This window comes from Panthera tigris, chromosome F2 (genome assembly GCF_018350195.1).
Source record: "Panthera tigris isolate Pti1 chromosome F2, P.tigris_Pti1_mat1.1, whole genome shotgun sequence".
Lineage (NCBI taxonomy): Eukaryota > Metazoa > Chordata > Mammalia > Carnivora > Felidae > Panthera > Panthera tigris.
Window position 1 is genome coordinate 28,720,989 of NC_056676.1, and position 22,613 is coordinate 28,743,601.

The window sequence follows — 22,613 nt, forward strand, 5'->3', positions numbered from 1 at the left end:
TGAAATGGGCTCCAGGCTCTGAGCCGTCAGCACAGAGCCCGACGCAGGGCTCGAACTCACGGACTGTGAGATCGTGACCTGAGCCGAAGTCGGACGCTTAACCGACTGAGCCACCCAGGCGCCCCACATCTTGGTTATTTTAAATAGAGTTGCAAAGAACATGTGGGTTCAGATATCTTTTCAAGTTAGTGTTTTGTTTTCTTCAGGTAAATACCCAGAAGTGACGTCGCTAGATCATAGCATATTTCTATTTTTAATTTTTTGAGGAAACTCCATACTGTACTCCATAGTGCTTGCAGCAACTTACCAACTCTCACCAACTGTGTGAGAAGGTTCCCTTTTCTCCACATCCTCACCAACATTTGTAACTTCTTATCTTCTTGATAGCAGCCATTTTAATAGGTGATATAATAGGTGATATCTCATCGTGGTTTAATTTGCATTTCCCTGATGGTAAGTGATGTTGAGCATCTCTGCAGGTGCCTGTTGGCCATCTGTATATCTCTGGAAAAATATCTATTCAGGTCTCCTGCCCTCTCTGCTTTATTCTGTCCTCAGCATAGATCACTGTCTAACGTAGTAGTATGTATTTTATTTATTTTCTATTACCTCCAGTCAAAGGTAAACTCCACAAAGCAAGCAATTTTGTCTCATATGTTTACTGCTGTTTCAAATAGTGCCATGCACATAGCAAGCACTCAAAACATATTTGTTGAATGACAGAATTTCCCAGAACAGTTTATATTTCCCCAAAGGGAAGAATGGGTGTAAAAAGGGAGGAAGGGAGAAACAGCTAAAGAAAATTCTAACAAATAAGAGCCATAATTATAGCTTTCGTTTATTATGTCTTCTTTCAATCATTTACTTACAATTTTCTAATTGCATTCTTGATGAATATCTGGGTTCAACAAAAAAAGGAGTGAATGCACTAAGCAAAGTTTATTTATTATTCACGATGTTCCTCTTTTGATTTGGCATCTTTACTCTCCTGGAGTCCTAAGAGAATCGCATCAGCCTCAAGTATAGTTGTATCTGTGGTGGCTCCCAGGAACCTAGATGTGAGTTCAAGATCTAATAGACGCAGTCGGACTCTGGCTCCTTTCTGGTATTTCCTGGATAGTAAGAAAAAAAAAATTCCATTAATTCTGCATAGCACAACATGAACAAGTAGTTTAATTTTTTTTTAATGTTTATTTTTGAAAGAGACAGAGCACGAGTAGGGGAGGGAGGGGCAGACAGAGACACACACACGCAAACACACACACTCACAGAATGTGAAGCAGGCTCCAGGCTCCAAGCTGTCAGCACAGAGCCCGACGCAGGACTCAAATTCACGAACCACGAGATCATGACCTGAGCCGAAGTCAGACACTTAACCGCCTGAGCCACCCAGGCTCCCTAAACAAGTAGTTTAAAGTAAAACTCAAATTCTAATTTTAATGTGGTGGCTCAAGATAAAGAATATGTCCTTTTTTAAAAAAACACTTTATACTAGTGCGTGAGAAAGAGTTGTTTTTGACAGAAAATTTAGTTGTATCAGAACTGTAACCTTGAAATGACTTTTAAAGATCTTATAAACAAAATTCAAACAAGTCAATTCTTGAAAATAACATTTATTTTAATATGTCATTCATTTTTTAAAATATTTATTTATTTATTTTGAGAGAGAGACAGACAGACAGCATGCACATGCAGGAAGGGCAGAGAGAGAGAGAAAGACAGAGACTCCCAAGCAGGCTCTGTGCTGACAGCACAGAACCTGACGTGGGGCTCAATCCCACTAACCATGAGTTTGTGACCTGAGCCGAAATGAAGAGTCAGACATTTAACAGACTGAGCCACCCAGGTGCCCCAATATGTTATTCATTTTTAAAATCAGCGAATATCAAGGCAAAAAGATTTTCAGATACATGCTTTCTTCCTAAAGTTAAGAACTTCTCATTTTTATTTAATATTTTTTTAATGTCTATTTATTTTTGAGAAAGAGAGAGAGAGGAGAGAGAGAGGGAGGCACAGAATCCAAAGCAGGCTCCAGGCTCTGAGCTGTCAGCACAGAGCCCAAAGCAGGGCTCAAACTCTGAATGGCGAGATCATGACCTGAGCTGAAGTTGGGACACTTAACAACCATTGAGCCACTCTGGTGCCCCCCAAATCTTCTTTTAAAGTAAAGAATATTTTACAAAAGCAAAATGGAAAAAGGTCTAAATGTAAAGTACTTAAGTGCTGAGGACTGACTGCACTATAAAGTGTAATGACAGCCTAACATGCATGATGGCTCACTTTGATCAATAAAATATTTTATAATACCAAATGAAACTTATATTCATTCATCTTCTTCCTTGATCAAATGTTTTAAGGGTTTAATATCAACATTATGAAAAGCTACAGGTGAATGAAAATATTGCCAATGACTGCAATCCCAAAATCTTTAAGGATCTAAATATACAAGCATACCTTGTTTCACTGTACTTTGCTTTGCGCTTTGCAGGTATAACGTGTTTTACAGGTTGAAGGTTTGTGGCAACCCCGTGTCAAACAAGTGTATCGCCGCCATTTTTCCAACAGCATTTGCTGACCTTGGGTCTGTCACATTTTGGGGGTCGTACGATAGTTCAAACTTTTTCATTATTGTTATATTTGTTTTGGTGATCTGTGATTAGTGATTACTAGTTGAAAGGTCAGATAGGGGTTAGCAGGTTTTAGCAATAAAGTATTTAAAAAAATTTTTTAATCTTTATTTTTGAGAGAGAGAGAGAGAGAGACAGAGAGATACAGGGTGCCAGTGGGGGAGGAGCAGAGAGAGAGGGAGACACAGAATCCGAAGCAGGCTTCAGGCTCTGAGCTGTCAGCACAGAGCCCAACACGAGGCTCAAACTCACGAACTGCTAGATCATGACCCCAGCCGAAGTCGGGACGATTAACCAACTGAACCACCCAGGCACCCCGACAATAAAGTATTTTTTAATTAAAGTATATGCAGTTAAGCTTTGAGTAGGGTTTCAAATCCATGGGTCCACTTATACATGGATTTCTAATAAATACAGTATAGTACTATAAATGTATTTTCTCTTCCTTAGTATTTTCCATAACATTTTCATTTCTCTAGCTTAGTTTATTGTAAGAAGACAGTATATAATACACATAACATACAAATTACATGTTAATTGACTATATTATCGGTATGGCTTCCAGTCAACAATAGGCTGTTTTTAAAAAAGTTTTCTATGTTTATTTATTTTTGAGGTGGGAGGGGCAGGGAGGGAAGGAGAGAGAGAATCCCAAGCAGGCTCCTCACTGTCAGTACAGAGGCCAACGTGGGGCTTGATCTCAGTAACCTAACCATGAGATATCATGACCTGAGCTGAAATTAAGAGTCAGACACTTAACCAACTGAGCCACCCAGGTGCCCCAACAGTAGGCTATTAGTTTAAGTTTCTGGGGAGTCAAAATTGTATGCAGGTTTTCGATTGCACGGGGGGGGGGGGGCGGGGGGTCAGCAGCCGTAACCCCTTCATTGTTCAAGGGTGAACTATACATTGCTTTTTTAGACATAATGCTATTATTTCACACTTAATAGACTAAAGTATAGGGTAAACATAACTTTTACATGCACTGGGAAACCAAAAAATTCATTTGACTTGCTTTATTGCAATATTTGCTTCATTGTGGTGACCTGGAACCAAGCCTGCATTATCTCTGAGGTGTGCCTGCCCATCAAGTATTCTAATTTTAAATTAAACAACTTTACATAAATGGAAAGAAACAAAGTTCTCAAAAAAAGTCACTGAAAAATGATTTTTGTAGGCCATATAATGAATAGTCTCCATACAATGTTTAATTAGGTATTCTGAAGGAATTTATAAATGATCTATCAAATAAATATGAAGGCTACTTGGTTTTTTTAAAAAAACTTATTTTTCTTTCTGATAATAGAAGTAAATATTCTTTTGTAAAACTGTGTAAAATAATGAAGTCAGTCATATTTTCTAGTTCTTCTATCTATTCACACGTATGTATACATGAGTGTGTATCTGACAGCATAGATCTTATTTTCTGTCTTTGTTTAAAAAATTAAAGAGATATCCTAAAATATTGAGCATAGCCTTATAATCTTAGAAAACAGCAATTACAGGACATATTCTATATGAATTATCCTCTGGAAAAATAAGGTTGGTTCATAGGCAAGGTAAAGGTGAACACTATTTTCTATATTACTTGGAGCTATAACTTATGTTCTAACAGATTTTTTCATTTGTCTTCACAGCATGACTCACAGCGATTCAATCAGCTTTGATTCATGTTGACCCCTCCTTCCCTCCATTCCTGCAATACCCAATTAGCAACTTTAGTTCATTTTTTAGCACAGATATTTCTTGATCTTAACCCTACAAGTCTCATTACCCCTTAGCTGAAGCTTGAGATCTAATCTTCCCAGAGCCCATGTTTTGGGCCCACTTCTCAAGATGGCTTCCATATCTTGGCCTGATGTCCATTCCCACATACTTCTATTCCTCTGTACCTTTGCTTCTATTGCCAGCCTTCCTTGAACTTACTGTCTATCCGCCTGATTCTTAAGTTCCAGGTAGAACTGGATACATCAAATGCAGCTCCCAAGAGCCTTGACATTCTCCTTGTCAGAATGAAGAGTCTGTCACTGGAACTCCCATGGAAGAAAGAGGTTTTGCAGTCATAGACCTGGATGCAAATCTGAGCCCTGCCACTTACTCGTTGGGTAACCCTGAGTGGCTTTCCCTGAACCATAATTTCCTCATCTACAATAAGAGAGATTCCAACCATTTTGCAGGTTTACTGTGAAGGTTAAATGGGATAATACGTTGAAAATGCTTAGCACATGACTGCAAATGTTAGTGCCTCTCACTTACTTGTCTTGGTTATCTGTGCAACTCTCTGATCTCTCTTTAGTCTCTATGCTCCCCCAAGATCTGGCACTGGGTTTATCTCTGTATCCTTCCAGTGCCAATGTAGCAGGTACTCAAATGTCTGTCAATAAATTAACATGACACTTACTGATAAAAGCCATCAGGTCACAGATTATCTAGAATTTCTACTTTCTTGGCTTTAGCAGCTGTGTGGACTGGTGCATTCACTTAACCTCTCTGAAATTTGCTTGGCATAGTGCCTAGCACATAGTGGTTAATAAACATTGGTTTTCTTCTTTCATTGTTCATTGTCGGCTTATTTCTTTTTACTTATTTTTAGGAGCATTACTCATAGCTGGACTATAAACTTATCATGAGGAAAGGAACAGTGACTTTTTATAAAAAGAGTTGCACATGTCACAAACACCAGGGGCACCAATTCTGGGCACAGTCGCAGTGAAGAGGAAGCTCTCAGTGTAAGTGGTTCTGTGTCATATTAACGGCAAAAATCTCCAATTAAAAAATAAAAACAGGAACACCATTGAGTGCCAGTATGCTTGGTAATTTATGGAATGCAGAAGTCTGTCCCCAGTTTTAGATGCATTAGCCTTTAGTGATATGAAAGCGTTGCCTTCACTTCTAAAAATTATGGAAATTCTGGGAATTATCCAGTGAGATGATAATGGAGACGAAAAGCAAACTACAGGCCTGTATGTGTGGTGAAATAAGAATTATCCAAATATACACATTGTGCACTACACAAAGCAAACAAAACAAACCTTTAAAAGATTCTCTTCTGCTATCTAGAAGTAGCTGTTTCTACTTTTATGGTACTTAATTTTTATTTTGTATTACAGTTGATTGCATGTAAGCATTACCTTCTCTATGAGACTGTAAGATCCTTAAGGGCAGGGATTTCATATCTGCCTCTCACAGCCCCATGAAGACATTTCACATAATGCAGCCTTTTGAACAGTGGTTTCCACACTTTCTAGTATACCAGAAACACCTGGAGTACCGGTTAAAAATGCAAATGGAGGGACGCAAGCCTGAAAGTAAGCTGGCAAATCTGAGATGAGACTTAGGAATTTACCTTTTGAGCAAGCTTCCCAGGTGATTCTGATTCAGGCTTCTCTGGTCACCACTTGAGAAACTCTGGCCTAGAATTAGGTTTATTATATATAATCAAGTGCAGGAAGACAGGACAGTTTATATAAATACAACAGGCCAGGAAAATGAGAATCTCTGAAAAACTCTGTGGCTACCATTAACAAGTTTCAAGAGTAACAGATGTTTTCCATAAGTGATGACAAGAGTTGTTTAGGGTGAATAATTTATAGACCAAAAGAAAAAAAAAAGTCAGGAATATATAATATGGAGAAATGCACCTAAAAACCACTGACAGGCCGGAGTAGGGCTGCCTCACCCACACTGAGACTGTCCGTTCTGGGAGATCCAGGACATGTAAGGGTCAGCATACTTCTCTGACAAGAACAGCAGCCATACAACTAATGTGGAGTTGATCCTTGCTTTAACTTTGAAACACTTTATTAAAGGGAAAAAAATAAGCTAATATATTTCTAAGAACTCCATTTCTTCCAGTGTAATTCGAGGTGAACCTTCACTATTGTAGTCTTTGATAATCACTTACACCACTTAGTTTCCCCATTTGGGTTTCCATTGTTCCACATAACAAGATTTAAAATGAGTATGCCAGTAAACTCTCTTCCCAGATTGTTTATACAACCCTTAAATGGTCACTTTATTCAAAGATTTTGGCCTAAGTATAAAAATCCAGAAAAGGCAATGTAGTGACTGAGAGCGTGGGCTCTGGAGCCATGACTACACATGTGTGTGTGCGGTTCTATCACTTATAAACATGCAACCCTGAGGTACTGTATCTCTGTTTCAGCGTCCTCATTTGTAAAATGGGAATCGTTGTACCTACGCCATAGGTTCTTGTGAGCATGAAATATATTAAAACATTCCAAGCCCTTATAAATGCTCAATAAATATTAGCTATCGTCATCAATCACCACCACCACCATCATCACCATGACCACCATCATCAAAACAAACCCAATGAAAACCGATACTCTATGTGGGAGTGATGCAGAATATAAGAGCACTTTCAGTTCTAATTCACAGTAATAATTGAATCGATACAAAAGGTTCCTATAGAAAGGAAATTTGGAGGTGGGTTCTCTCCCAATACTTGCTTTGATTCAAATCCTACTTATTTTAATGGCATAAGCACTCTTCTCTTAAAATACAACATAACTGTTCTACAAAAATGGAAACCGTTTCTTTTGAAATGAATGTTGACTTTCCAATGAGATGTGAGGCAAAAGAGCTCTGAACAAAGCAAGTAAGATTCAGAGGACTACGCACCGAATGGTCCACATTTCCTAGCATTGACCACAACATAACCACATATACAGTCAGTCACAAAAGGGTCACAGTGATTTACGTACTCTTGTACTCTTTCCGGCAGTGGCTCAGGAAGACTGAGGGGCAGGGAGAGGTGTCCTAACTTCACCTATCTCCTATTATCACTCTTGCTTCACTAACTTTCAGTGGAGTTACGCCTTTTAGGAATATACTTGTGCTTATAGCACACACCATTTCTTAGAAGGGAAAGGTAACAATTTCTGTAGATTCATTATTTGTTTTTCCAAGAAGCAATTTTTAGCTTCATTTAAAATTCAATAATAGCCTTAACTTCTAACCTAATCAACTAACGCCTTTCATGATTTTATAAACCTGAATCTGTCTCTTCTGTCTTCTTTTTATAATGGGGTTTTATTATTCTTTTATGTATCTAGTTTTTCCTCACTCCTGTGATTGTATCAATGGACTCTGCTAAAAACTGCACAAATACCCATAAACAAAATTTATTATCTATAGTAAAATCTATTATATCTATATCTATCTATAATAAAATCTATTTATTATCTATAATAAAAATATCAAATACCACTGCCCACTGTAACTTTCCGTGATAATGGAAACCCTTTAGATAAGGTTTGAGCACTTGAAATATGGCTAGTGTAACTGAGGAACTGAACTTTTAAATTATATTTAATTAACTTAAATTCAAATTAAAAAAAACCACATCACAGTGCAGCTCCAGAGAATTTCAATAAAATTTGACAATAAAAATAGTAAGCATACTTGTCCCACAATATAAAAATATACTCTGTGGCAGAAAAGCTATTTTTGCAGGAAAAAATAGTACTTAGAAATAATTTGTTATAAGAAATAAGTACCACTAATTAGATCCAGCAATAATAAACAGATACATGTTTGCCATTATTAACCCCTCAAACATTTCTTTCCTTTGTTACCTTTTATATTTTTCCTCAAATCTGTGTGACATTGTACTAGACACATAGCAACTGAATTGTCTTATTAGCTATTTTGAGGTTATAATTAAGATCTTCATAAAGATAGCTTCCCTCATATTACAGACATAAAATTAAGATACATAGAATTAAAGTCACTTGCCTAATGCCAAAAAGTGGTATAAAAGGATTCACAGATTTTTTCTCCCCTCTTCCTTTTCTCAAGTTCTCAAATACCTGTGACTTCTGGCAAGAACTATAAATTTAATCCCTTTGGGGGTGGTAAGAATTTACCACTTCATACAATCTTATAATGTCTTCCTTTTAAATAAAATTTAGGCCACACTGTTGTCATCCAACTCATTATTTTAACTGCTCCCCCTTTAGAAAAATGACTGCTTTCAGTGGTAACAAATAATAATATTGGGAAAAAATCTCCATGGCGTCAAGCAATTTGGTCTATTTTTTTTTTTAATTAGGAAAAACATCCCAGATATTAGTTTCTCAGAAATCTTCTATTTTATATTAAAACCACTGAATACTGCTGTCTTGAAAGGCAAATAGGATGTCTCCAATGAGCACATTCAAAATAAAAATAGCCTGTGTTTTTACTGCTTGGTGTGTTTCTTTCTTTTAACTTCAAGTGCTTGCCTCTGACTGATCTTTGTGAACTCCAGCCTAAATGGATTCAATCCCAGCCTTCACCGTGACTGCTCTCTTCCACTGTGCGCTTTCTCAGACCATATGCTGCAGTAAATGAGCCTGCATGGCTGAGCTGTTTAGGAAAAGGGCAATTAAATCTGGTTTTGCATTTCTTTATTAAGGACATGGTTTAAAGACTTTCCTTTGGAGAGGTTTTTGACATTCTTTCCACAGACATTCTTTAACATCTGTCAGTGCAGGCTAGTGATGGTTCTCATAGACTTAAAATAGAGAGCGAATCCTCTGCCTAGTTCTTTGATACAAATATATTAATAATACAAAGCTGACAAATAATAAGGTTTGGATTAAACCTCAGTATCTAAAGAGAATACTGTGAGGAATTCTGACTTTGCTAGTCAATTTAGCTGTCTTGCTGTAATCATAATTCTCAGAGGTTTTAAAAATAGTTCTTTTGAAATCATTAGGCATCTACGTTTTTATCTCAAATGAGTTAAAATAGTTTAGAATTTTTTCCAATTTTCTGACAATTCTTTACTTAAAGCTTTAAGACTTTAGAAATAATTTTTTCTCTTTCTTTTTGAAGACGAAAAGCTAAAATATTTCTATTGGTTCAATTAACACCTATGTGATTTTTTTTAAGTTTATTTATTTATTTTGAGAAAGTGTGTGCACGTGCGCGGGGGTGCAGACAGAGAAGGAGACAGAGAATCCCAAGCAGTCTCTGTGCTGTCAGCGTGTGGCCCCACATGGGGCTCAATCCCACGAACAGTGAGATCATGACCCGAGCTGAAAATCAAGAGATGGACACTTAACTGAATGAGACACCCAGGTGCCCCCGATTTTTTATAATTTATACAAATGTTCACAGTAATGCTGATCTGTATGTGAAGCCACCAACGTGTGTGTGTGTGTGTGTGTGTGTGTGTGTGTGTGTGTGTTTGAGAGACAGAGAGAGAGAGAGAGAGAGAGAGAGCATGTATACATGTAAGAGAGCACATGTGAAAATGTATACTTTCTTCTTCAAATGAACTGTCCACACATCAATTTCCTCATCTTTAAAAAGCACACTGTTGGGGCGCCTGGGTGGCTCGGTTGGGCATCTGACTTCAGCTCAGGTCATGATCTTGCAGTACATGGGTTTAAGCCCAGCGTCGGGTTCTGTGCTGACAGCTCAGAGCCTGGAGCCTGCTTCAGATTCTGTGTCTCCTTCTCTCTCTGCCCTTCCCCTGCTCATGATCTCTCTCTCAAAAATAAATAAAGATTAAAAAAAAAAAAAAGATCAAAGGTGTTTTACAGTTCTATGATTTAGTTCTACTTTTACACAACGTTAAGTATTTGAAATTTGATACAATGTAGAATGATATTAAGTGCAAAACTGATTAAACTTCTTGGTGTTTAATTCTGGATTTGTCTCACTTTTTCAAAATGCCATCTGCCATGTTTCACTGACCTATCTGGTCTATTGCTTCTTTCTGTCCAATATGTCAGATGTCTTTAAAGATTTTCTTACCACCATGCTATCCATACTGTATTATCAAGCACAGCAACCAGGGTTAACAAAATAAAGGTAGAAAGTGTTCATAAAGTTCTATAGCTCTCCGATATTTCTACTCATTAAAATTTTAAATGCAGTACAAATCTTAAGTTCTAATTTATTATCCCAGGTCGTTAGGAGATGTAAATGGGAACCAAAAATTATTATCACCATAACTTCTGCTACCTGCATTATTACCAAAAGTCCCTGGAAAAACCTAATGGTTATCCCTTTAATAATACTACAGAGAGTGTGCCTATCCACTAGGCCAAAATAAACCATGCAAATCAACTGGCAACTGGAACTCTCCATGCCATTATGGCAGGGAGTGATGGACATTGTTCTTTTTTATTTTATTTTATTTTTTTAATTTATTTTTGAGACAGAGAGAGACACAGCATGAATGGGGGAGGGGCAGAGAGAGAGGAAGACACAGAATCAGAAGCAGGCTCCAGGCTCTGAGCCATCAGCCCAGAGCCCGATGCAGGGCTCGAACTCACGGACCGCGAGATCGTGACCTGAGCTGAAGTCGGACGCCCAACCGACTGAGCCATCCAGGCGCCCCTGATGGACATTGTTCTTAACACCAAACTGCATTTCCTCAAGTTGTAATCATCCTAGATGAGGATTTAAACTTTTTTCTGTAATTCTAATATAAATGTATGATTTTGTTTTTTCCTTAAACCAAGTTCTTTTTAACCTCTACCCTGCTGGTTAATATTCTGTGTCACCACAAACAGAAGTTTTGTCTCTTGTTCAAGCACTGATCTATTTTATGAAATGTGAAGATAAAATTAATTTTTTTAAATGAAAGTTTTAAATGTAAAATAACTTCACTTAATAATGTAGAATATGCATATAATGTAATATATTACATATGGAATCAGTGACAACAGAATCTTTTCTCAGAGCGGCAATATAAGGTGTATCAAGACATAAGATACTTGAGATGTGCTGATGACTGATACTGGGATCAAACTTGGAGCCAGTATTATGGCATCTAAGCAAAAAAGGGATACATTTTGTGGTATGTAATTCTTACGAAAATATACATATTTTATTGTCAGAGAAAAGTTTTGTCAGTACAGAACAGAGGAAGGAGTAAGAACTTTAGAGAATTATAGAAAGATCTAGATTTGACTGTGACTGAGTGCAAGAAACTTACCCTGAGTGGACTGTTTATTTATCTGTAAAAGGAGGATAACATACACTGCCTGGCAAGGTTGATGTGAAGCTTCATGCATTATAAGGTGTGGAAAGTGCCTGGCACATAACACATACTCCATAAATACCAGCTATTATGAAATTCACCACATTCATATTTACATAAAGTGCACCAGGTTACTGAAAGGATAACAACTTCAAATACGGTTTTATTGAAGACACTAGATTACTGCTCAAATGAATAAGTACTAGTAGTAATCTTCAACGTATATAAAAGAAACAAAAGGAAAACAAAACTCATTGAAGACATTCTTTTGAGTTTGAATTTGGAGCTGAGGGAGGGGGCTAATAAAATCCAGAAATTACTTTACAACTTACAGGGACAGATTTGGTGACTCTACAGGGAGTCAGAACTGGGAGGAATAACAGAATCGCTTGTGGACATTTTTCACAATGTTTTTTTCTTCTCTTTTCTTTTCTTCAAAATACTGATGCCAGGGGTCCAACCCAGATCTACTCCATCAAAATCAATGGGGTAGACCTGGAGATTGATGTACATTTGGGAAAAAGCTCCTCAAACGGGTCTGGTGTCCTGACCTTCTTCAAAGAGCACTGGCTAATGCGTTCATAAGTTACATTCTCTTGAGTCTTTGTCTCAATCAAATTCCAAATTAACGGTTCATGGTAGTTTCTGGGCCAAGAGGAATCTTGCCCAAGTCAAGCTTTAATTTCCTAACAAGTGCATGCAGTACAGACAACATGAAGTCAAAATTAGAACTGCATTTTTAAATATCAAATATGAGACAAAAAAGACAAGTTGTTTTTCCATTATGAATACTGAATAAATTAGTATGTATTTTCACCTAAACAAAGGGCTGACTCATTTTATGTGGGTCATGTAAGATTTACTGCAGTTAAAGATGTATTTTCATGACCAAAATACATGAAAATACATTCAGGATCCCTTCCACAGTGCTTGAAAACCTAACACTTAAGCATATACAACAAGAGTCACATTTGGCTTGAAAATTACCTTATGGCAGATGTTATCTCCTGACTACCTCAGCTCTAAAATGTCCTTGATTATTTCCTCCAATGGTAGAACCTGTCTCCCGATTCCCTGCACTTTTGACTACATTAAGAGAACAGATTTGTCCGAACCCATTTTCAGAGTTTCTTTTTTTCTTTTATCTTGTTTCTATCTCTCTAAATTAGTTCCTTATTAAATAAGTATCATTAAATTTTCAACAAACACCTACTCAGCATCTGCATGAGGTAAGGGGATACCAACAAGAAATAGAGAAACTCTCCTGTCCTTTCCCAATCCACAGAGGCAAAAATGTAGTGAAGACCTTAGTCCACCAATCCCTCTGGCGGGCCATAGAACTACTTTAGCAGGTTGGTCCTGATTTCTGTGCCCTTTCAACAAGAGATGAGACTCTCAGATACCTTTTGGAAAGGCAAACACTTCACAAATTGTTACTGCAGTAGCTTATGTGGGCTGGCAACAGTCAGCGAGGAAAATCTTTCATAAAAGAATCAGACCCATCCTGCAGATTTCATGTAATCCAGAGTGTTGTAAACAGTCTCCAGTGTGAGCCAAGAAGTAGTGTCAATGAGGGGAGAAAATGAAAGGGGGAGAAGGAAGAGCAGTAGGTGCAGGGGGTGGGACACAAAGACTTAATATTAAGGTAGGTTGCTTTTAAAAAGACCCTTAGAGCTTAGAATAGAGCTTGTGACTTGACACTTACAGGCCTTGGTTGATATCTACCCTTTGCACCTCCAAATCTGGGTATGTTTATTAAACACCCTAGTTCATACCCTTTAATTAAAAACTGAGGTCACAGAAGCTTAGAGAAGTTCTGTGAAACTAAAAATAAAAAAAGAAAACTAGTTTAAAGGCATTTCGTGTGATAAGGTGGTTTTAGATAAATGCAAGCTCAATAAAAGTCAACAATGTGGTTTTGCTCCCCCAAAAGTAAATGTGATTTTAGGCTGAATTAGTATAAATATATATTCCATGTAATAAAATATATATTCCACATAATAATCCCAATCTCTTTTCACTTTTCTGACCATATCTGGGGAACTGTCAGCTATCTGGGCAACACAATTATAGGGTCATTGATATTTGAGGTCCATCCAGAAGAAGACGGTAAAATAATGTTATGCTGAACGATGAATTAAGAGAAGGAAAGCATCAAGCAGGTTGAAAAGAGAAGAAAGTAGACCTTATATCTGCATGAAGAATTTGAAAGACGTTAATATTAAAAAGGTCACAGTATTTATTTTGTGCATCTATTTTAGGTACTTCCAAAAAACAGAAATAGGAAAAATGGGTAGAAATTATAGGATGGCTGACTTAGCACATTTCAGTTTACTACGGGGAAGAACTTCTAACAGAGTTGGCTGGAAAGAGAATTGGTTGTTTTGTATGTAAATAGAGGAAATCACAGGGGATTTGTTTACTTCTGATTTAAGAAAAGAAATTTGTGAGCAACTGGTATCTCTATAGAGTGATTTTGCTCTAAATACTAATAGAGTAAAATACTGTTAAGCATCAAACATTTTGGGAATGGAATTCTGCAAAACAAAGAAATATTACATACTTTAGAATCTCTGAATCAAAATCAAAGCATCTATTTATGATTAAAATTATAAATAAAAGTTTTGTTTGCTTTTGCTTTTATTTAATAGGAAGCTGTGGTTATTTCCTTGGTATTAGATAATGATATTTTAAGACTCTTACAGAAAACAACACTCAAAAAAATATTAAAATTCAAAAAAAAGGTGTTAGGTTAACATTTTGACTAGTATAAGTTATCTCTGAATAAATTCTTATGCTTTTAAACTAAAGCAAAAGGATCGCCTGGGTGGCTCAGTCGTTTGAGTGTCCGACTTCAGCTCAGGTCATGATCTCACAGTTCATGGGTTTGAGACCACAGTGGACTCTTGTCAACAGCTTGGAGCCTGGAGCCTGCTTTGGATTCTGTCTCTGTCTCTGTCCCTTTCTCCCCATCCCCCCACCCAACCCCTCCCCTGCTCATGCTCTGTCTCTGTCTCTCGAAAATAAATAAACATTAAAAAATTTTTTTCAAGTAAAGCAAAACAGGATAGAATAGTGATTTAATTTTTTCCTTCACAACAAAAAGGGATTAGGGGTCCTTCATAAGAAATTTTTAACTTCAACAAGCACTCAGTTCCCCTCTCGATTTTTTTTTTTTTTGGACAGGAAGCAGTATTCCTCTCTCAAATATAATTTACTTGCATCTAGCTTTCCTTGCCCACATAAATGGACTTCTTAAATCAGTGCCTACAAAACACGGGGGGAAAAAAAGAAGATCCTAGAGCTTTTAACTTGCCAAGAAAAGGTGAATGAGCAGCAAAATTCTGTTCGGAGAATATCATGTCATATTAATAGCTAAAGAAAGCCACAGTTTATTGGTTTACTGGCCTGATAACTAAAACTTTGGATAACAAACAAACTGACAGTGTTTAAGTCAGTTTAAGTGTTAAGTCAGCGGTTGTTTCCCAATTTACCCATTTTATGTGAACAACTCTATGATCATTATGTAATGTTGAACAAGGTTATCTGTTTTGTAAGATGGGAATCACTGTAGTACCTACCTCCTGGGATTTCTGGTAAAATTGTACAAGAGAATGCAATAAAATAAAAGTCTAGTCAGGACACACCTTGATTTAACAAAGAAACAGTTCAGGTGCATAACTAGCTACTTTCTGTCACAATTAATATAGGTCTGGCTGTAAGGTGTATTGTGGCTGGCAAACTGATGTGGCAGGGGGTTGACTCCTATTGGGGATGGACAGCAATGGACAAAAAATTTTCAAAGATGTCCTGTTCACAGAAATTGGGTTTAACTTGTGATGGATATCAATTAGCTAATCTATTAGATAAGCTATAGCAGCTGGACTTTTGAGGAGGTGTGTTTCTAGACCCCAGAGGGCCTTTCTGTTGAGAGCAGGACCCATGTGATTAAGCATATGAAAGAGTATGAGCCCTGAGGGAGCTGGGCCCGGCATGACTCCTTGCTCTGGAACTGGGGCTCCAACCTGTCAATTTGTTCATTGGTTCATTCATTAAACAACTATTTCTTAAAAGCCCATCTGTGGCAGGTGCTGTTCTAGGTGCTGGAGTAACCCATGTGCAAGAAAGACAGGGTTCCATTACTCACAGAGTTTACACTGTGGTAGGGAGAGAACGACAATAAACACAAAACAAACTAGATAGGAGTAAGTGCTGTACAGAAAATTAAAATAAGGTGATATGATGGAGAGGGATGACATTGAAGGAAGGGATCTCTGGAGAAGTGATGTTTAGGTAGAGCCCTGAGTGACAACACAGCCAGCTGTGTCAAGATGGGGGTAGAGCATTTCAGGCAGGGGCACAGTTAGTTCAAAGGCTCAGAGGGAAAACAAAGTTGGCATGATTGAAGAAGCAAGAGAAAAACCAGTGCAGTTGGACAGCCCTAGGTGACAGGGAGACTGGTAGGAGCCAGAGGTCAGAGAGGAAGGCAGGAGGCAGGCCACATACTGCTTCATACACCCAATGGGAAAGGTCTGGGGTTTATTTTAGATGCTCATGGAAAGCTGAGATAGAAGGGAAAGACACGATCAAATTTCTCAAGACCACTCTGGCCATTCTTTGGAAAAAGAATTATAGAGGGTGGGGATGGAAGAATGTTGGGTGAGGAGGGCTCAAGGGCAAATGCACTGCAGCAAGACATAGGTTGTGCCGGCACACCAAATAGAGATTCATCGCAGTCAGATCTAACTCTACTGATAATGTCGTGGTTGTAAGTCATTCAGGATCACAGCAGAGCTGAGCTGATTCTTTAATATACTGCTGTGTTCTTAGTTTAACAAACAATTTAGGCAGGTGCAGAACCACCTATTTCCTGTCATAACTGGCATAGGCCTGGCTGTAAGGTTCTGTGGGCACAGGCAAACTGACTTAGCAATAGAGTTGGATCCTTCTGAAGACAAACAGCTGCTGACAATTTTCAAAGATGTGAGGTGGGACCTGGGGATGTAGGACTTTTACAATTTTCTAAAGCAATATTTATTCCTGCATTTATTTGTTTATATATGTGTGTATTAGTCTGCTTGGGCTGCTATAACAAAACACCACAGGCTGAGTGTCCTCAACATCAAAAATTTATTTTCTCATAGTTCTAGAAGCTAGAAGTCCAAGACTGAGGTTCTCACTAATTTGGGTTCTGGAAGAGACTATGCTCCCTGCTCACAGACTGCTGTCTTCTTACTATGTCCTCACATGGCCCTTCCTCAGTGCATACAAGGCCAGAGAGTGCTCTCTAGTCTCCTCCTTTTACAAGGATACCAATCCCACTGGATTAGGATTCTATCCTTATAACCTCACTTACCCTGTATTACCTCCTTATAGGCCCTATCCCCAACTATAGTCACATTAAGGGTTAGGGGTTCAAAACAAAAACTTTAGGGGAATGCAATTCAATCCTTAACAATGTGTTATTGTCATATGAATTCCTATTTGTATTAGTATGTGAAAATATTTGAAACATATCTTTGTTAAAATTATGTACCACACAGATACTCAGGTTATGAGTAAGTGTGATCTTTACAAAAATTTTTTTTCATTTGAGAGAGCACAAGCAGAGGAGACAGAGAGGAGGGCGGTGGTGGAGAATATCTTAAGCAGGCTCCATGCAGAGTGTGGAGCCTGATGCGGGGCTCAATCCCACAACCCTAGGATCATAACCTGAGCCAAAATCAAGAGCTGGACACTCAACCAACTGAACCACCCAGACGTTCCAAGAATAAGTGTGATCTTAAGGAGTTTAAAGTCTCACAGGAGAGATAAACAACTACGATGACATGTAGAATACTACATCAGAGGTACATGTAAATGCAAATGGTTTTATTAGGGAAGAAATGTCAGGGAACCCTAGGGAGAAGAACTGACATTTATGTTAAATTTTATAGAGTAAGTGGAAATTCACCAGTGAGGCAGACAAGAAAATCCAGAACTACCTCAAAACCCAATTTCTATGAAAAAGGTCTCCCCTGGACTACCCCAGTTCAAAGATACATATCCTTTTGACTGAATTTCAGGAATAATTATTGTTTATGTAGTTCATTTGGCCATTAAAGAAACAGTGCTCTGAGATATGACTTCTACTGTTGTCTTGAACTACTATTTAAGTCTTTCGTTATCAACAACTTAGAAAGAGCGCATCCTTGTTTTCTAACTAAAATGTGGGTTCTTCAAGGTAAGGATCATAACTGATGAATTCTTCAACAGAGTAGAAGCCTAGTAAACAAATGCTGCTTTGATCTGATAAGACTAAAGGCTATAGAAGAGAGCTTAAATGTGAGAATCAGGAGCTTTATAATCAATCAGGTTCAACTCCTCATAATGAAGAGAATATTACCGGTTAATTTCTCTGGGTCTCACTTTTTGTTGTCAAAAGAGAGCTGACTAGGTATCTCTGGCTCTTACAAGCTCTAAACCTTCATGAACATACTAGTTCACTATCTTACTCAACAACCCCATCTAATTAGGGATGATCATAAAGGTTCCGGTCTCTATTACTCTTGATAGTCTCCTTTCTTGTTCAGACTTTATTTAAGCAGCTAAAAGGTCATAAAAATTCATTCAACGTTATATTTAACATAAAAGGGGAGGAAGGGAGGAACAACGAAAGAGAATTCAATGATCAATCCTTAAAGTGTAAATTTTAACCTGAAAATACAGTAAAAATCTATGTTAACATCTAGCACAGTGGAGCTAATTGTTCCCCTTCAAGGAAGCACCATGGAAGACCAGGGCAGGTCATACTTGCAAGCAAATTTAAAAGTACTCACTTTTGCCTTCTGGTGAGTAGGTTTCAATATGTGTTTTAAACATTTTACAATATAGTATTTATATATAAACAAAAAATACTCCAAATGTAAACAAAGAGATTGCTAAACGTAAAACACGTTAAGTTTTGCACTTTCTATTTTGTAACAAAACCTCATCCTAAACGAACAAGTGGGCTAAGAAGAAACAACTCGGCTAAAATGGTATTTTCTCCAACAATTCTGAAATAGACTAGTTTTAGTAACTGTAAGAATGAAAGAAATTTTTAAGAAGTAGTTCCATCTGAAAAGTGGTTACAATTCTAACTTTGTAGTCGCCAACTCTTTTGTTAGATCACATTAAATAAACTGGTTGTTAAAAACTAGTGCTTGCAAAAAGTAATTCCGATGCCCAAGTACGGGACAGGCTCCATGACCACAAAACTATGCCAGCTCTACCTTTTAAATAGAGTTTGCCAAGATGAGTGTGTTATTAGCCAGGCTTGGCTGAAACAATCCACTGCCCACAAAGCTACTTTAATGTACTGTCTCTATTGAAAATCACAGCAATCCAACAATACATGACGATACTTTCCCATCACTGCAGCAATTCCCACCACAGGCAACACTTTGTCTCCAACAAAGAAGGCTCACATTCTATGTCCGCAAAACCCCCAATCCTGACTAGTACTGTATGGCTGCCAAGAGGAACATCTGTGTGCTCAACAGTACACAAAACGGGCTCTTTTTTCTCTGTTTTCTTCTTTTTTATTTCCTCAACAATAAACTGTGTGATTGCTTGGTAAGGAAATTGTCTTTCGTTCCTTTCCTCTTCCCTTTTATTTGTTTGTTTGTTTGTTTGTTTAACATGACAGTCAAACAACGACATCTGCCATCTATTACTACGTTGGGTCCAAATCCTGAACACATAGTAAAGTTATTTTCTGATTTCATTTGAACTTAGACTTGTGGTCATCTGAAGATTGCAGGCTTTAACGATGAGATCCCTAATAAAAAGGAGCTATCTAATTCTGAGAATATTCTAGAACTTTATTTATATTTAGAAACTCATAAATCCAAATATAATACTAAAAAATGGCAATATACTCTTGAGAATAAAATCTCGTAAACTACACATTCCCTGTAGAAAATTTGTAATATAAGCTATTAGTTCCATAAGAATATTGCCATTTTGGTATCTTATGCCAAGAAAGACTTTTCTGTTATGTTTACCTTTACCTCAAATCAATATTTGGGCTTAAAAAAAAAATTAAGGCATCCCAAGAGACAGATGGGCAAAAAATACAACTAGGAATTTACCAGAGGTAAATCACATGTTAGGCCCATAACTTCTACCTGCTCTCCAAAAAAAAAGAAAAAAGTGCTCAATTTTTTCATCATCAAATAGATGCAAATTAAATCTAGGTACTTTTGCTATCAATATGATTAATATTTAAAAACAGAATACCTATGTTGCAAAGGAATAGACTAGTTGGGATTTTAAATTAGTACAACCTTTCTAGAGAGCAATTTGGTAAGATGAATGTTTATACCTGTTTGCCCAGCAATTTTACTTTTAGATTTTATCCAAAACAAGTGAGAAGAGACGGTCATCAAGATGTTTACTATAGCTTTATTAAAAACAATTTAGACACAGCCAAGTATCCAAACAAAGAGGATTTGTTAAATAAATTATGATACATCTCTAGAAGTACTATACAACCAAGAAAAATAAAGTTTAAGAGACTATAACATAAAAATATGTCCTGTACAGTTAGTAAATGAAAATAGCAGGTTAGAAAATATGAGATATGATGGCAATCCACCTTACAGGAAGAGGGAATCAGTACTTAAGGGACTGGGAATAGAAAAATCTCTTACATTTATCATTTTAAGTAGTAATAGGCAATCACAAAATTATAGCTCAGAAAGCTTAATGAAGATAGAGCTGCCTGACACTGACTTACACAGCCTGAAAGACCAGGCCATGTGACATGCAGCTCTCAGTTTTAGTGGATGAAACACCAACAGCAGGTAACTATTATTTGGGCTTGTGTATGTGTGTGTGTGTGTGTGTGTGTGTGTGTGTGTGTGTGTGTGTGATTACTGATTCCATTAGAAATGGAGTAAGTGGAAAATAATGAAGTTTTTTATTCCTTAAATCAAAAAGACAATACAGAGTGTATTTGTACCTTCCATACTTTGACAGTTCCTCCTTACACTATAAAACTGCATTAGTAAGGAAATCACTTTCTGGTTTTATTTAAAGAAGATGAAAAGGTATTCTCTAATACTTTACGTTTAATATGCTTACTCTCCTCTGACATCTTGCATATGAGCCAGGAAAGTTACAAAGAGGTCTAGGAGTTCTGAAAGCATGTAAAGTGTGGGCTTGATCCCTTGAGTTATAGTAATCTTTTTCCATGACACCTTTTGTAAACAAGTTTTAAACCACATAGTTGTTTGTGATTCTGCTAATCTATCCATGTATTTCTTTTGGAAAAAATAATTTGTTTAAAATTGTCAAAAAAAAAAAAAAGTGTTTCCAAAGCAGCTGTTAAATAAATGAGAGAGACAGAGCTGTACTCTATTAAGTGATAACAGTTTACTAAATGGTGTTTAAAAACCATCACTGGAGGGGTGCCTGGGTGGCTCAGATCATGAGGTCATGATCTCACGGTTCATGGGTTCGAGTCCTGCATCAAGCTCTATGCTGACAGCTCAGAGCCTGGACCCTGCTTCAGATTCTGGCTCTCTCTTTCTCTCTCTCTCAAAAATAAATAAACACTAAAAAAATTTTTAAAACCATCACTGGAAAAGTAATTAAAGTACCTGGTTTGTGATTTGATTTTCTCCTCACTGTATACAAGCAGAGTTCACATTATATTTTTAAAATATTTTTATTATAGAAGCCAAATAATTCATCTCTTTCTTGTGTTCAGAAGTATACCACCAAATCATGTTAATAAAATTAAAGGTATAATAGCAAACTAGATAAAGGAAGACCTGTCAACAAATAATACGGCTTTTCAGGATGTATAGATTGTTTCTGATTTAGGTACTGAACAAATGTAGTGTGGGGGATGCCTGTCTATCAAGTGAAATGGGAATGCTGTGTTACTAAGACACAGGTGGGGAATACACCACAGAAACATGTCTGCCTTCACTGAACATTGGACTTTTTTAAAATGGAGTTTATTTAACTCCTACTGTTTACATGTTATTTCACTTATTCTCACACAAACAACTGGAAAGGTAATGTTAACCATTCTCCAAGTGAAAAAACTGTCAAAGTCATACAGGTAATAAATAGTACAGCTCAGATTCAAACCCTGATCTCTCTGATTCCATTCTGTGCTCTTTTCACTATATTATTGGGTCAAGAGAAGTAAAATGATTGAATGCTAAAATTATAGGACACATTATGGGTTGCAGTTTTAGCAGTGAATGTTACCAGATTACAAATACTCTACTTGTTGCCAGTGTTTCCTCTCTCCTCAAGTCACTGGCAAAGTCTATTTGTTCAGACAAGTTAGATCCAAATTGTTTCACGTAAGAGAATTGGTAGAATATTGGACATTTTTTTTTGTAACTCTGTCAAAAAAAGTACATTAGACTGTCAAGTTATGACCTAATTGATTTTTTGAGAAGCTAGACTATCAGTTCAGTGACACGAATGGGTTTCGTGTTCAGGGAACTCTGATTGGACCACATATATAAATTTTAAAAAGAAACGAAATTGTTTATATGCATTTATAAATATTAAGTAAAACCAAACATTTAACATAAAATCTATGAGTGAAGGACTCTTTGGATGTGCTGAGCTGGTTGTGGGAGTGGGGATGATGGTGGCGGGGTGTTCTGCTTCGACTTTTAGTTTCTATTGATTTGCACCAGTAATCATAGTTTCAGAGGTACTTCTTGAAAGATCAGGGCAGAGTTTCTCTACGAATTCCTAAGAGTGGATTCAGTTACCTCACCTGATTTCACTAATGATTTTCATTCTTTCCTTTAAGATAATTTTGCTCAGACTGAAAAAAAACCCAACATCTTTTGTGGTTACACTATATTCTTACCCATTTGGAAGCAGGACACACACACTCTTTTGACAACGTTATGACCTAATTGAGGGACATACTGATTCCCGAAGTATTATCATGACACGGTCATGCAATCAAACATTTTCTC

The 22,613-nt window shown here is 37.1% G+C and overlaps 1 protein-coding gene across 1 annotated transcript in view; it reads right to left on the reverse strand.

The window, feature by feature from the left end:
* Nucleotides 1–813: 813 nt before the first annotated feature.
* Nucleotides 814–22,613, reverse strand: part of MRPS28 (mitochondrial ribosomal protein S28) — a 106,124-nt gene continuing 84,324 nt past the window's right edge. Inside the window, exon 3 of the mRNA XM_007073797.3 lies at nt 814–1,112. Within this exon, the coding sequence (XP_007073859.1) occupies nt 947–1,112 (166 nt within the window). The 3' untranslated portion in view covers nt 814–946. The remainder of the gene's footprint in view (nt 1,113–22,613) is intronic.